This window comes from Oncorhynchus nerka, linkage group LG1 (assembly GCF_034236695.1).
Source record: "Oncorhynchus nerka isolate Pitt River linkage group LG1, Oner_Uvic_2.0, whole genome shotgun sequence".
Lineage (NCBI taxonomy): Eukaryota > Metazoa > Chordata > Actinopteri > Salmoniformes > Salmonidae > Oncorhynchus > Oncorhynchus nerka.
The window spans coordinates 31,968,189-31,982,666 of record NC_088396.1 but is presented as its reverse complement, the minus strand read 5'-3'; the positions used below and the strand labels follow the sequence as shown (position 1 = coordinate 31,982,666).

Below are 14,478 nucleotides of genomic sequence, written 5' to 3'. Positions count from 1 at the left end.
CTCCTCCGCTCTCTCCACTGGCTTCCAGTTGAAGCTCGCATCCGCTACAAGACCATGGTGCTTGCCTACGGAGCTGTGAGGGGAACGGCACCTCAGTACCTCCAGGCTCTGATCAGGCCCTACACCCAAACAAGGGCACTGCGTTCATTCACCTCTGGCCTGCTCGCCTCCCTACCACTGAGGAAGTACAGTTCTCGCGCAGCCCAGTCAAAACTGTTCGCTGCTCTGGCCCCCCAATGGTGGAACAAACTCCCTCACGACGCCAGGACAGCGGAGTCAATCACCACCTTCCGGAGACACCTGAAACCCCACCTCTTTCAGGAATACCTAGGATAGGATAAAGTAATCCTTCTCACCCCCTTAAAAGATTTAGATGCACTATTGTAAAGTGGCTGTTCCACTGGATGTCTTAAGGTGAACGCACCAATTTGTAAGTCGCTCTGGATAAGAGCGTCTGCTAAATGACTTAAATGTAAATGTAAATATGTGATTAGCACTAACCCTAAAAAAAAACCTTACTACTTGTCTCAAGCTAAAGTGTAAAGGTCAAGTGTATATTTCTATGGCCCCTGTTTTCTATGCCTCTGATATAAAAACATAAAGAAGATTAAGTAGCAGATGTGTTTATTAAAATAAAAAAAAGATTTGTATGTTAAATGCAGAGGGCTTGTCACCTCTGAGTTGTCATGGAGATAATTTCCGCTCGCAATTTGCCGCCCAGCAGGGCATTCTGGGATTACGGGGTCCCCCAAACTGTCATGGCGTCCTAGGAAGATGGCGACTGCCATACAACAGGCTTTCCTGGAGTATCTAATAATTTAAATTCAAGGCATTGGAGACATAGCTAGGTAAGAAAACGGTGTAAATGTGTGTTATACAACAACTATCGGTTGTCTATAGATATATATATTTTTTCAGATGAATCAAGACAAATAATCTATAGACGGCTAGCATTCTGGCTAACGTTTGTCGAGTGAGGCCGGGTGCTGATTACGGCGTGTCTTTGTTAGCTAACCTGAATTGGCTAGCCAGATTGCATTTTAATTTTCACACAATTATTAAAAGTAGTTAAGTTAAAGCTAGCTAACTTGTTGTTGGACCCTCGTTGATAACTAGAAAGCATTAGCGAGCTACGCTAACTATATGAAGTTAACTTGATAGTACTAGCGAGCTGACGTTACTTAACTACTTTGGTTGCTATGTAGTTAGCTAAGCTAAATCGTAGCCAGTGATCTGCCTGGTTAACTATCAAGTGTTATTGCCAGTTGAGATGGGCGATTACAAAACGGTTGCCTGGTTCTGTAAGTGGGCCATTGGTTATGTAATGCTGCAGCAGAGAGTGTGTTTTTATTTTTGTTCTGTACCTATACTTAATGTAACCCTGTGGACACTCATAGCAGTTTTTTTAACGTTAACGTTAGTATTTCATGTAATCAATCTGTATTGTCTTGACATTCGGGAAACAAACTGTTGAGTGCCCTGGAGTAACTGCTTTGTTTTTCCCAATAGTGACAGAGGGCAAAGAGAACGGTGGACTGACTGCCAGGGGCCAGCGATTTTTAGGCCATCAATCACCCCCACAGAGCTGATAAAATGGAGTGTGCAGTTGACACACAGCCAGGTTTGTGATCATGATTTGCAGAAATATTCCTGTAATGTTAGAGATAGTTATTCTCATGTAGATGGTTATACCTAAATTTGGGAAATTCATGGACTGAGAAATTTTCAGCTGACCTTTACTTGGCGATACTTAATTAATGATCATTTGGAAGGTACCAGTGAATTATAAAATGATGTTTGTGGTTGCTGGTGGAACTCTGAAAAACAAGGAAATATTCAGAAACACATTAAGAAGATATCCTCTTTCTGTGGAGTCAATATTTTTCTGAGTATTCTTGACAATTAGCATACTTCCAAATGGATAATTAAGGAAGTATGCGCAAGTAAAGGTTTGTTGGATGTTTCTTTACCATCCTTTCAATAGACCACTGGCTCAACCTCAAACATAAACTAGCTATGTTGCTGGAAGTTCATGCTGGATTGGCTAGATCATGATATGCCAATGACACACACACCAGAGATTGCCATGCCTCTGCCTGGCCACCCTTTCATTAGGAATTGCTTTCACATGTTGTCCATGTGAACTCCCCATATTCCGAATCTAGCATAACAAAGAAATGTGATTGGTTAATCTGTGACTAAAGAATGTGGTTGGCTAATCTTTAAATGAGGAATGTAATTTATTAATCTGTGCAGGCGGGGACGAGGCTGCAGAGCAAGAACACACTCTGGAGGAAACATCTGCAAAGGAAGGAAGTGAGACACCGCAGAAGAAGAACAAGAAGCACAAAAAACACAAGAGCAAGAAGAAGAAGAAGAAACGTGGCAAGGGAGAGAGAGAGACGAGCTCAGAGTCGGCCCCAGAGTCCGACGTAGAAAAGCAGCCAATCAGAACCAGAGCAGGGTGAGGCTCCTCCCATTAGAACCAGAACTTGGTTTGACTCATCCCATGAGAACCATAACTTTGCTAGATTCTACCCATTACAACCAGACCAGGGCTGCGTTCAGTTTGCGTGAACATTTGCTACTTTGCGGAAAGGCTTGTACTGAACGACACATTTCCCCAAAACTTGGGGATGTATGTTCTTGAACAGACTCTGATACGTTTGCTCCATTTGGTGGGTGTGCCGGGGTGTAGCTTGGCGCAATGATTTATGTGTTTAAAGGGAAAGGTGAATTTTGAAGCTACAACCCAGCCCATCCCTGTTTTTTTTAACTGACTTCAGTACAGCATCGTTTCTGTTCAATTAAACGTTCTATTACGTTTTTATGTACTGAATGCAGCCAAGTGCTAGGCAGAACAGGGTGTTGCCTGGTCACCTCTAGATGGTTTCCACACGGGAATATAGGAGGTAAAGCAGCAGAAATGTAAATCCAACAGGCTCTTGTTTGTTTGGCTCTAAACCATTGGGACAATTGTGATTATAGTATTCATTATATTTGCGGCTATAATCAATATATTTTCTGTTTTTAGCTTGAGGAGTGCTGGCCCAGTGGCCTCCGATACAGGAGTAGACACGAAAGAGGAGGCAACAAAGGACTTGATCACAGGTAAGGAGTTTGGGCCAGGTGTCGGAAACAAACCGATGCAAAGTGATTTAAAAAAAAAAAATGATTTTTGTGTACCTGTCCACACAGCTATACCTGAGGTAGAAGGTGACATTAAAGCCAGAAAACACAAAAGACATGCTGGGAAAAAGAAGAGAAAAAGGAGGAGAAAAGGGGAAGAAAAGCAGGAGAAGAACTCTTCTTCACACTCCCTATCAGAGAGCGAATCTATGTCAGGAACAGATTCTGAGTCTGAGGGGAAGCCAGCTGGCATGGTAGTGCAGGCTGTTCCCATGCAGTCTAAGGCCAGGCAAGAGGAGCGAGTTCCCTCCCTATGCATCACTTTGGCCCAAAAAGAGGAATCTCTGAAAGTGATGCGTCAACCCTCAGATAATGAGTCTGCGGATGCAGGAGGAAAGACAGAAGAGAAGGTTTCCCCTGCTAACAGGGAGAACCAAACCATCTCTGTCACAAAGCCGGAAGATCCACGGAGCGACGGGAGCTTCAGCCACACCCAGGAGCTTCCTGACATCATCCCCAAGCAGGATGGCCAGAAGGAGGAAACCAACCCAGAGCAGAGGTCAAAGGTGAAGAACCAGGCTCCCTCCAGGTCAAGGTCAGGGTCGCTGACAGACACTAAGATGGCTAGATCAAGTCTTAGTCGTTCGCCAAGCCCTAAGCGGTCCAGATCAAGTCGCAGTCGTTCACAAAGCCCCGCGGGATTGTCTAGTCAGCCTGTGTCTGGCAGAGGCAGGTCTCGATCTGGCTCAAAAAGCATGACTCCCAAGAGGAAGCAGTCCAAGTCCCCCAAAAGGACAACACGCAAGTCCCCATCTCTGTCCCCCAGGACAAGACGCAAGTCCCCATCTCTGTCCCCCAGGAGAGGACGCAAGTCCCCATCTCTGTCCCCCAGGAGAGGACGCAAGTCCCCATCTCTGTCCCCCAGGAGAGGACGCAAGTCCCCATCTCTGTCCCCCAGGAGAGGACGCAAGTCCCCATCTCTGTCCCCCAGGAGAGGACGCAAGTCCCCATCTCTGTCCCCCAGGAGAGGACGCATGTCTCCCAAGAGGGGACGCAAGTCCCCTTCTCTGTCCCCTAAGAGACGACGTATGTCTCCTCTGTCCCCCAGGAGAGGACACAAGTCATCTCCTCTGTCACCCTGGAGAGGACGCAAGTCTCCTTCTCTGTCCCCTAGACGAGGGCGCAAGTCGTCTCCTCTGTCCCCTAGACGGGGGCGCAAGTTGTCTCCTCTGTCCCCTAGACGAGGGCGCAAGTCGTCTCCTCTGTCCCCTAGACGAGGGCGCAAGTTGTCTCCTCTGTCCCCTAGACGAGGGCGCAAGTTGTCTCCTCTGTCCCCTAGACGAGGGCGCAAGATGTCTCCTCTGTCCCCTAGACGAGGGCGCAAGATGTCTCCTCTGTCCCCTAGGAGAGGGCGCAAGTTGTCCCCTTCTCTGTCCCCTAGGAGAGGGCGCAAGTTGTCCCCTTCTCTGTCCCCTAGGAGAGGGCGCAAGTCCTCTCCTTTGTCCCCTAGAAGAGGACGCAAGTCTCTGTCTAAATCCCCTAGGAGAGGACGCAAACTGTCTCCATCTCCCAGACGAGGGCGGCGGTCTGAGTCCAGGTCACATGGCTGTGTCAGAAGGTCGAGGACCAGAACCCCCCCCCCTCGTCGAGGTAGACGTCCGTGGTCCCGCTCGCCTGTGAGGCAGACTCGCCGTTCACGCTCCAGATCTAGACGGCTCCATCGCTCCCGGTCAATGAGGAGAGGACGGCATTCCCAGAGCAGCTCCCCGTCTCGCAGAAAGAGGTCCCCCCCAAGGACACGACGGTCCCGGTCTCCGGTCAGGAGAGGTAGGCGGACTCGTTCCCGCTCCGTCGTGATCCTGAAGAGGAACAGGAAAGGTTCAAGGTCCAAATCCCCACGGGGCAAGGACAACAAGTCCCGCTCCCGGAGCCGCAGGATATCCAGGTCACCAGTTAAGAAAATATGTTCTAGATCACCGAAGCGGAGCAGGACAAAGTCCAGATCCCCAGGACGCAGTAAACCATCAACATCACGATCACTATCGCCGCGTAACCAGTCCAAGTCTCATACTCCTAAATCCAAATCCCAGAAAATAAACAAGCGTTCAATGTCAAAATCACCCACCAGCGACAAATCCAAGTCTGTCTCAAGCGACAGGCAATCTGAGAGCGTATCCCCAGAACGCTCAAGATCCAGGTCTACTGCCAAGGACCTAAAGTCTCCAAAAATGGCTGACAAGCATACTGCAGACACGACTGTGAATAATGAAGCGTCTACTAAGCCTGTTGGGGAAGCTGTAGCTGCAGCAGAGCCCTGGAAGCCCCTCGCTTTGGCTGCTGCCTCCAGATCTACCACACAGGGCAAGCCAATGGCTGGGCATGCTGAAGAGAGCACCTCTGAGATTCCATCTGAAGACCATGACTCTGCAGAAGAAGAGCCAAAGGTGGCAAGAAGCCCAACAAGCTCCTCTGAAGAAGAACCGGATGAGCATGCTACGTCCAGGTCTGTTTCACCAGAGACTGTTCCTGCTGATCGCCGCTCCAGGTCCTCACCTTCTAAATCTCCCATTAAGAAGACATTTTCAAAACAACGGCAGTCCTCAACTTCAGCGTCTCCTAGTAGGAAGTCCCGATCACCTGCTGGTAGGAAGATGTCCACCTCTCCCTCATGGAGGTGCTCCCGGTCCAAGTCCATCTCTCCCTCTCAGTCCAAGTCTGCCTCCAGAAGGAGACGTTCCAAGTCCCCAGCCAGGAAAAGGAAGTCTGTCTCCCCGCCTACCAGACGGAAGAAGAGGTCTAAGTCCAGAAGTCCGGCCCGGCGCAGGAGATCACGGTCTAAGTCACCGGTACGTCGCAGGAAGTCACGTTCCAAGTCCAGAGTCAGGACCAAACGCTCTAAGTCCCGCTCCCCAGCCAGAAGGAAGAGGTCCAAGTCTGCAGACAGGAGCAAACGCTCCAAGTCTCGTTCTCCAGGCCGGAGGAGAAGGTCCCGCTCCGGGTCGCGGCGGCGTCGGCCCGTCATGCGGAATCGCTCGTTTGACCGACGCGACCGATGGAAACGGGAACCAAGCCACTCTCCAATCCTCATCCTCCGCAAGCGCCGTTCCACATCTCGAGGCCGCCGCAGTGCCAGCAAGACCCCTCCTCGTCTCACTGAGCTGGGTAAGACTACACCAATATATAATCAGGGTTGGGCGGATTAACCTCATAGTCCGCCCCATCCCGCATGCGGTATCGTTACTACAGCCTCAAGCTCATTACCATAATGCAACGTTAGCGATTTCTAAAAATCGTATAAATGAAATGAAATAAATATGCCTGCTCTCAAGCTTATCCTTTTCTTAACAATCCTGTCGTCTCAGATTTTCAAAATATGCTTTAGAACCAGAGAAAATCAATAATTTGTGTAAGAGTGGTGATAGCTAGCTTAGCATTTAGCGTTAGCATTTAGCACGCAACATATTCACAAAAAACCAGCAAAGGAATCAAATAAAATAATTTACCTTTGAAGAACATCAGATGTTTCAATGAGGAGACTCTCAGTTACCCTTCAGTTACCCTCCAGTTTTTCCTGAAAGATTCTTGTGTAGGACACATCGTTCCGTTTTGTTACTATGCATTTGGCTACCGAAACTAACCGAAAATTCAGTCACCTACACGTCGAACTTTTTTCCGAATTAACTCCATAATATCGACTGAAACATGGAAAACGTTGTTTGAATCAATCCTCAAGGTGTTTTGTCATATATCTCTTCATTGAAATGGCAGTCCTAGAAGCCTTCTTTGTTCTCTGATTCGGATGGAAAAATACTGGTAGCTGACTTTTGCGCACCAATTTCCACGCAGACACCGTGCGGGACACTTGGCAATTGTAGTCTCTTATGGTCAATCTTCCAAAGATATGCCTACAAATACGTCACAATGCTGCAGACACCTTGGGGAAACGATAGAAAGTGTCCGTTCATTCCTGTCGCATTCACAGCCATATAAGGCGATCATGGAAAACGTAGCTTCAGAAATCCTGTTCATTTCCTGGTCGCTCAAACATCTTGGTTTTGCCTGAAGCTTTTGTTATAAGGCACTCACAGTGAAAATCTTTGCAGTTCTGGAAACGTAAGAGTGTCTTCTTTCCAAAACTATCAATTCCAAGCATAGTCGAGCATCTTTTCGTGACAAAATATTGCGCTTAAAACGGGCACGTCTTTTTATCCAAAAATGAAATAATGCCCCTATAGGACTAACAGGTTAATTGAAACTTGTAATCAGTTAGTGATTAGTTGCATGAAAAATAAAGTAATCGGTAAGGTAATCCTTTGATTACTCAAAATAGTAACAATCGATTTACATTGATTACTTTTGGTTTACTTTAACTTCTAACACTTAGGGCCCTATAAAATAGTTTTTATTTTTTTGTCCGATTTTGTTTCAGGATTTTCCAAAATTCAGTATTCTTCCTTTTGTTTTTCTCAGGTTCGTTTTGTAAAAAATATATAATTATCGAAATTGTATGTTCTAAGTTCACAACAATGCTTAAACCACATCAGGAGACTAGATTTTTATTTATTTATTAATATATATAATTTTAAAAAATTGTGGGTGTAGAAGCACTTTAATGCAAGTGCGCCAGCCAGAGACCATTGTTTGGTTAGCAGTGTTTCTGTAGAGCTCATGTGATTGTTGAGCTAAATAAATGGTAACTCGGTTTATGCAAATAATCATATCATTCTGCTAGGTAGGTATTGGCTACTTTGTTGTTAACATTTAATTGAGAAGGTTTTTGGGAACGGCTTTTAATTTACCAGTAGACTCTCATTAGCATTATCGCTAACGGCTACACAGTGTAGACAACACATGCGAGCACAACACACACAGACAGGCATTCCTGTGCCGTTTCAGACGGTTTCAGGATAATCATTTGTTGTTGGGCAAATAAATTAATTTTCTAATAAGTTCAATACATATTTTATATTGTTGAATTCCATTTTAATGTCTGGATACCGTCCGCGTTTACCGCAACACAGCTTAAATAGGGCCCCAAACACCCAGACATATTTTAAAACTTTACATTTTTATAAAATCTAATCTAGCATTTTTTTCATTTAGTAACATGATTATTTCCAAATTGGAACTAGTGTGGGAGCATAGCTTAAAAAACCTGTAATTCACATGTTCTATTTTATGTGCAAGAGCATAATCACAGTACTCCGTGTAAAACGTTTGTTTCAATCGTCTTATAAAGTATTGCCTAAATCAGTGATGGTCATGGATGTGTGGTTTGACAACTAGGAAATTATTATTTTATATCAAAGTAGGGTTCCAGATTCTATATTTTTTTAAACATTATTATTATTTTTTTGTCTAAATCTTTTGGGGCAGTAATATCACATGCCTGGTTATTCTTTTAAAGTGTTTTCCTCACCATCTTAAATAAGCATGCCCCGTTCAAATAATGCAGAACTAAGAACAGATATAGGCCTTGGTTCACCCCAGACTTGACTGCCCTTGACCAGCACAAAAACATCCTGTGGCGTTCTGCATTAGCATTGAATAGCCCCTGCGATATGCAACTTTTCAGGGAAGTCAGGAACCAGGAGCCAGTTAGGAAAGCTAAGGCTGGCTTTTTCAAACAGAAATTTTCATCCTGTAGCACTAATTCCAAAAATGTTTGACACTGTAAAGTCCATGGAGAGTAAGAGCACCTCCTCCCAACTGTCCACTGCACTGAGGCTAGGAAACACTGTCACCACCGATAAATCTACGATAATCGATAATTTCAATAAGCATTTTTCTACGGCTGGCCATGCTTTCCACCTGGCTACCACCACCCCGGCCAACAGCTTTGCACCGCCTGCAGCAATTTGCCCAAGCCCCCCCTGCTTCTCCTTAACCCAAATCCAGACAGCTGATGTTCTGAAAGAGCTGCAAAATCTGGATCCCTAAATATGAGCTTGGCGAGACAATCTGGACCCTCTCTTTCTAAAATGATCTGACAAAATTTGTTTCAACCCCTATTATTAGTATGTTCACCCTCTTTCGTATCGTCTGAGATCCCCAAAGACTGGAAAGGTGCCGCGGTCATCCCCCTCTTCATAGGGGGAGACTCTCTAGACCCAAACGGTTATAGACCTACATCCATCCTGCCCTGCCTTTCTAAAATCTTCGAAAGCCAAGTTAACAGATCACCGACCATTTTGAATCCCACCGTACATTCTCCGCTATGCAATCTGGTTCCGAGCTGGTCATGGGTGTACCTCAGCCACGCTCAAGGTCCAAATAGATATCATAACCGCCATCGATGAAAGACCGTCTGTGCTGGCGTCTTCATCGACCTGGCCAAGGCTTTCGACTCGGTCAATCACTACATTCTTATCGGCTGAGTCAATATCCCTGGTTTCTCAAATGACCGCCTTGCCTGTTTCACCAACTACCTCTCAGACCGTTCAGTGTTTCAAATCGGAGGGCTTGTTGTTCCGACCTCTGGCAGTCTCTATGGGGGTGCTACAGGGTTCTATTCTCAGGCTGACTTTTTTCTCTGTATATATCAATGTCGCTCTTGCTGCTGGTGATCCACCTCTACGCAGACGACAACATTCTGTATACATTTGGCTCTTCAATGCCACACAGCACTCCTTCCGTGGCCTCCAACTGCATTTAAATGCTAGTAAAACTAAATGCATACTCTTCAACCGACTGCGTCCCGCACCTGCCCGTCTAGCGTCACTACTCTGGACGGTTCCGACTTAGAGTATGTGGACATCTACAAATACCTAGGTGTCTGGTTAGACTGTGAACTTTCCTTCCAGACTCACATTAAGCATCTCCAATTCAAAATTAGGTTGAGAATCGGCTTCATATTTCTCAACAAAGCCTCCTTCACTCATGCTGCCAAACATACCTTTGTAAAACTGACTATCCTAGCGACGTCATTTACAAAATAGCCTCCAACACTCTACTCAGCAAATTGGGTGGAGTCTCACAGTGCCATCCGTTTTGCCACCAAAGCCCAATATACTACCCACCACTGCGACCCGTATGCTCTCTTTGGCTGGCCCTCGCTACATATTTGTTGCCAAACCCACTGGCTCCAGGTCATCTATAAGTCTTTGCTAGGTAAAACCCTGCCTTATCTCAGCTCACTGGTCACCATAGCAACACCCACCTGTAGCACATGCTCCAGCAGGTATATTTCACTGGTCATCCTCAAAGCCAACACTGTACCTGTACACAACCCATCTGTAAATAGCCCACCCAACTACCTCATTCCCATATTGTTATTTATCTTGCTCTTTTGCACCCCAGTATCTCTACTTGCACATCATCATCTGCACATCTGTCACGCCAGTGTTAATGCTAAATTGTAATTATTTTGCCTCTATGGCCTATTTATTGCCTTACCATCGTAATCTTCTACATTTGCACACACTGTTTGCAGATTTTTCTATTGTGTTATTGACTACGTTTGTTTGTGTTACTCTGTGTTGTTTTTGTCGCACTGCTTTGCTTTATATTGGCCAGGTCGCAGTTGTATATGAGAACTTGTTCTCAACTGGCCTACCTGGTTAAATAAAGGTCAAATAAAATAATATGCAGTGCCTTAAGAAATGTACACTTCTTGACTGTTTCCATTTTGTTGTTATAGCCTAAATTTAAAATGGATTCCATTTAGATTTTTAGTCACTGCCCTACACACAAATACCACCTAATGTCAAAGTGGAATTGTGTTTTTAGAATTTTTTACTTAAACAAATCAAAATCAAATCATATTTATTTATATAGCCCTTCGTACATCAGCTGATATCTCAAAGTGCTGTACAGAAACCCAGCCTAAAACCCCAAACAGCAAGCAAGGCAGGTGTAGAAGCACGGTGGCTAGGAAAAACTCCCTAGAAAGGCCAAAACCTAGAGAGGAACCAGGCTATGTGGGGTGGCCAGTCCTCTTCTGGCTGTGCCGGGTGGAGATTATAACAGAACATGGCCAAGATGTTCAAATGTTCAAAAATGACCAGCATGGTCGTATAATAATAAGGCAGAACAGTTGAAACTGGAGCAGCAAGGAGTCATCATGGAGTCCCAAACCCGGTCAAATAATACAAGCTGAAATGTCTTGAGTCAATAAGTATTCAACCTAAATACGTTCAGAAGGAAAAATGTTGTTCTCTAGTTGCATGGACTCCCTCTGTATGCAATAGGGTGTAACATGATTTTTGATTGACTACCTCATATTTTATCACACTCATACAATTATCTGTAAGGTCCCTGAGTTGAGCAGTAAATTTCAAACAAAGATTCAACCACAAAGACCACAGAGGTTTTCCAATGCTTTACAAAGATGTTCATATGGGTTAAATGGACTTTTTTACAACCCAGGTGTGCAAAACTCTTAGACTTACCCGGAAAGACTCACAGCTTTAATCTATGCCAAAGGTGATTCTAAAATGTATACAGGGGGTTGAATACTTACCTAATAAAGAAATATTAGTGTTTTATTTGTCATACATTTTAGTATTTTATTTAATTTTTTACAAATGTTCACATTTTCTGTGTATTTTGTGTAGATTGTTGACAAAAATTGACAATGAAATCAATTTTAATCGTACTTTGTAACACAACAAAATGTGGAGAAAGTTGAGTTGTATATCCTTTCTGAAGGCACTATATAACAGTACATTTTATGTATAGGTTTATGCACCCACCTTGAATGTGCTAGAGCAAAAACCAAAACGTGCCCCCGGGGGGGCTCCAGGACCGGGTTTGGGAAACGGGTCCAGATGAGTGTGATTGACCAGTGGGCCAGTTGTAGATGTTTTGGAAGCCTTATCTATTAATTCAATCACAAAATAAGCTGTCCACCCTTGATGGTCGATCAGTAGAAACTCTGAGAGCATGTGAGAAGTCTTGATGGTGTGCTAAATGACAGCGGCGAGTTTTAATCTAATTTTCCTCTTGATATTAGAACATAATCCCAAAAGTAATCAGCCGTATATGCTTTTCAAAATTAATCAGAGTTGCTCAATTACTTCATTTGATCAGATTACGTAATCCCAGTTACATGTAATTCATTACTACCCAACCCTGGGCATATTATCCAATGTACTGTTATTGTTTAGTACCCTCAGTTTAATGGTGGCTGTTCTAGAAACCTTTACAACAGATTAGGTAGTCTGAAATTCCTCTGTTGACAGATGTCTGTTCCCTCCTCTCTTTCCTCTCCCCTTTCTCTATTCCCAGACAAAGACCAGCTCCTGGAGATAGCGAAGGCCAATGCAGCAGCCATGTGTGCTAAAGCAGGTGTGCCCATCCCAGAGAGTCTGAGACCCAAGGCCATCCTCCAGCTGCCCCTGCCCAACCCAGCCCCAACTCCCCTGAATCTGCCTCTTCCCCTGCCGTTGCCTCTCAACATGCCCGGCATGGGCATGCCCAATATGCCCAACATGAACATGCACATGCCCAACATGCACATGCCCAACATGCACATGCCCAACATGCACATGCCCAACATGCACATGTCCAACATGCCCAACATGAACATGCCCAACATGAACATGCCCAACATGAACATGCCCAACATGAATATGAGTATGCCCAATATGAATATGCCTAATATGGGCAATATGTCCAATATGGCCATGAGTGCTGCCATGGCCAGTATGACAGCTGCCACCATGACTGCAGCCCTCACCAACATGGCCCAGATGTCAAACATGCCCCAGATGGCCCCCCTCCCCACTATCACCAACAAGCCCCAGATGGCCCCCCTCCCCACCATCACCAACAAGCCCCCTCCTAGCCAGGTTCCCCAAACAACCCTTCCCCCTCTTAACCTGGACCACATAGAGGAAGTGAAGAGGAAGGTGACTCAGCAGGCCAACATATACAGCATCAAGGAGCTCACTGAGGTAAGACTTATAAGAGGCTTCACTTGCAATGTATGTTTTAACAAAGATCTACTTAATGCATTGTCTATGTAGACTCCCCATATGGATTACAGCAAGCATTAAACTTTAGTTCAGACTCCTAGTCTTTGGTTTATGTAGTTGGGTATTTGAGGTTAGAAACAGAAGACTAGACTGTTTTTTGGGGTTCTATTGTACTACTGACTGTTCACGTCACAATGTTTTGTTTTTAAAATCAATCTGTGTATATGTGTTTAGAAATGTAAGATGATAGCGGCGAGTAAAGAGGAGATGGCCATAGCGAAGCCACACGTGTCTGATGACGAAGATGAGGACAGGAAGCCACGCGGCAAGAGCTTCCTCAGTGTAAGAACTCCCATCCTTCATCCTAACATTCATCCAACATTCACACATATTAGATGCATAATGAGCAGAGTGATGACATTTTAACTTAGACTTTTCTCTTTATTCCGCAGTAACTTTTATTTGGGGCGGATCACATGAGGCGAAAGGCTCCCCATGGAAACATCACCGGGCGGACAGGAGTGCGGGTTGTTGTGGTTACAGAGAAGGAACAGTGTCAGATACTGCCAGCCCCTTTTCCCTGGACAATCATTCCCTCCCCCAGCCCCTCCCATCATGCTCTAGTTGTCTGGGTTTCCACATGCTTCCAAAGCCACGGTTGGATTCCAAAGCTACAAAGTAAAAATTGGCTACAAAAATGAGCTTTTTGGTCTTCATTTAGGATTAGGCATAAAGTTAGGAGTATGTTTCAAATCAAATTTGAAGAAGAAATTGTACAAATGCGTGGGGTTTAGCCATAATTATGACTTCGTGGCTATGGAAGCTAGTGACGACCCATTGGACAGATTGGAGTGTACAGTGTGGTTACTCCTAGCTTCTGCACATTGGTCAGACCGCTGTCTGGACAATGACTGAAGATAAATGAAAGAAGGAACACACTTTCAAATTTTGTCGACTCTTTCTAATGTTAAACTTTTTGTGTTTAGTTTTTGTGTTCAGTGATTAAATTACCAGCTCACGGTTCCTTTAGTGACATTTTAACCTGTGAGTGAACTGCTAGGACTGCCCTCGGTGCGCGCACCCACAGATGTCAGTAATATGATGGTCAGCTGTTTTTGTAGTGATGGGCAGACTGACCAGGTGTCTCCATTGAGAAGACAAACTGATCAGGGCTTTGGAGGATCCACTCTTAATGTTTTGTCACTTCTAGTATTTCTCTATGGTGTTTTTCTGTTAAATACCTGATGTAATCTTTAGCTATTTTAATGACTTAAAATACATTTTAGGATTTCCTTGGTCAGTAGGGTATTATTTGGCTGGCTTTGTACATAATGTATTGATGATTATTAAAGGAAACCAGAAAATTACCTTTCTTGTGTTCTTTATGTAGGAGCTATTAAGGTCAGAAGTACTGATGTATATTATTTCATTC

At 44.7% G+C, this 14,478-nt stretch overlaps 1 protein-coding gene across 1 annotated transcript; it reads left to right on the top strand.

Annotated features, from left to right (window-relative positions):
- Positions 1-736: 736 nt before the first annotated feature.
- On the top strand, positions 737-14,413 carry sona (SON DNA and RNA binding protein a). The gene is made up of 8 exons (XM_029659328.2): positions 737-848; positions 1,510-1,621; positions 2,257-2,464; positions 3,035-3,111; positions 3,199-6,291; positions 12,358-13,025; positions 13,281-13,388; positions 13,499-14,413. Exons 2-8 carry the CDS (start codon positions 1,594-1,596, stop codon positions 13,499-13,501), a joined length of 4,185 nt encoding a protein of 1,394 aa, XP_029515188.2. The 5' UTR covers positions 737-848; positions 1,510-1,593; the 3' UTR covers positions 13,502-14,413.
- The last annotated feature ends 65 nt before the right edge of the window (positions 14,414-14,478 follow it).

Excerpts from the sequence above, each read along its gene's own strand:
- sona (XM_029659328.2), top strand. The coding sequence starts at position 1,594 with ATGGAGTGTGCAGTTGACACACAGCCAG. Across the intron at positions 1,622-2,256 it reads TGCAGTTGACACACAGCCAG|GCGGGGACGAGGCTGCAGAG; the intron begins GTTTGTGATCAT and ends TAATCTGTGCAG. Across the intron at positions 13,026-13,280 it reads GCATCAAGGAGCTCACTGAG|AAATGTAAGATGATAGCGGC; the intron begins GTAAGACTTATA and ends ATATGTGTTTAG.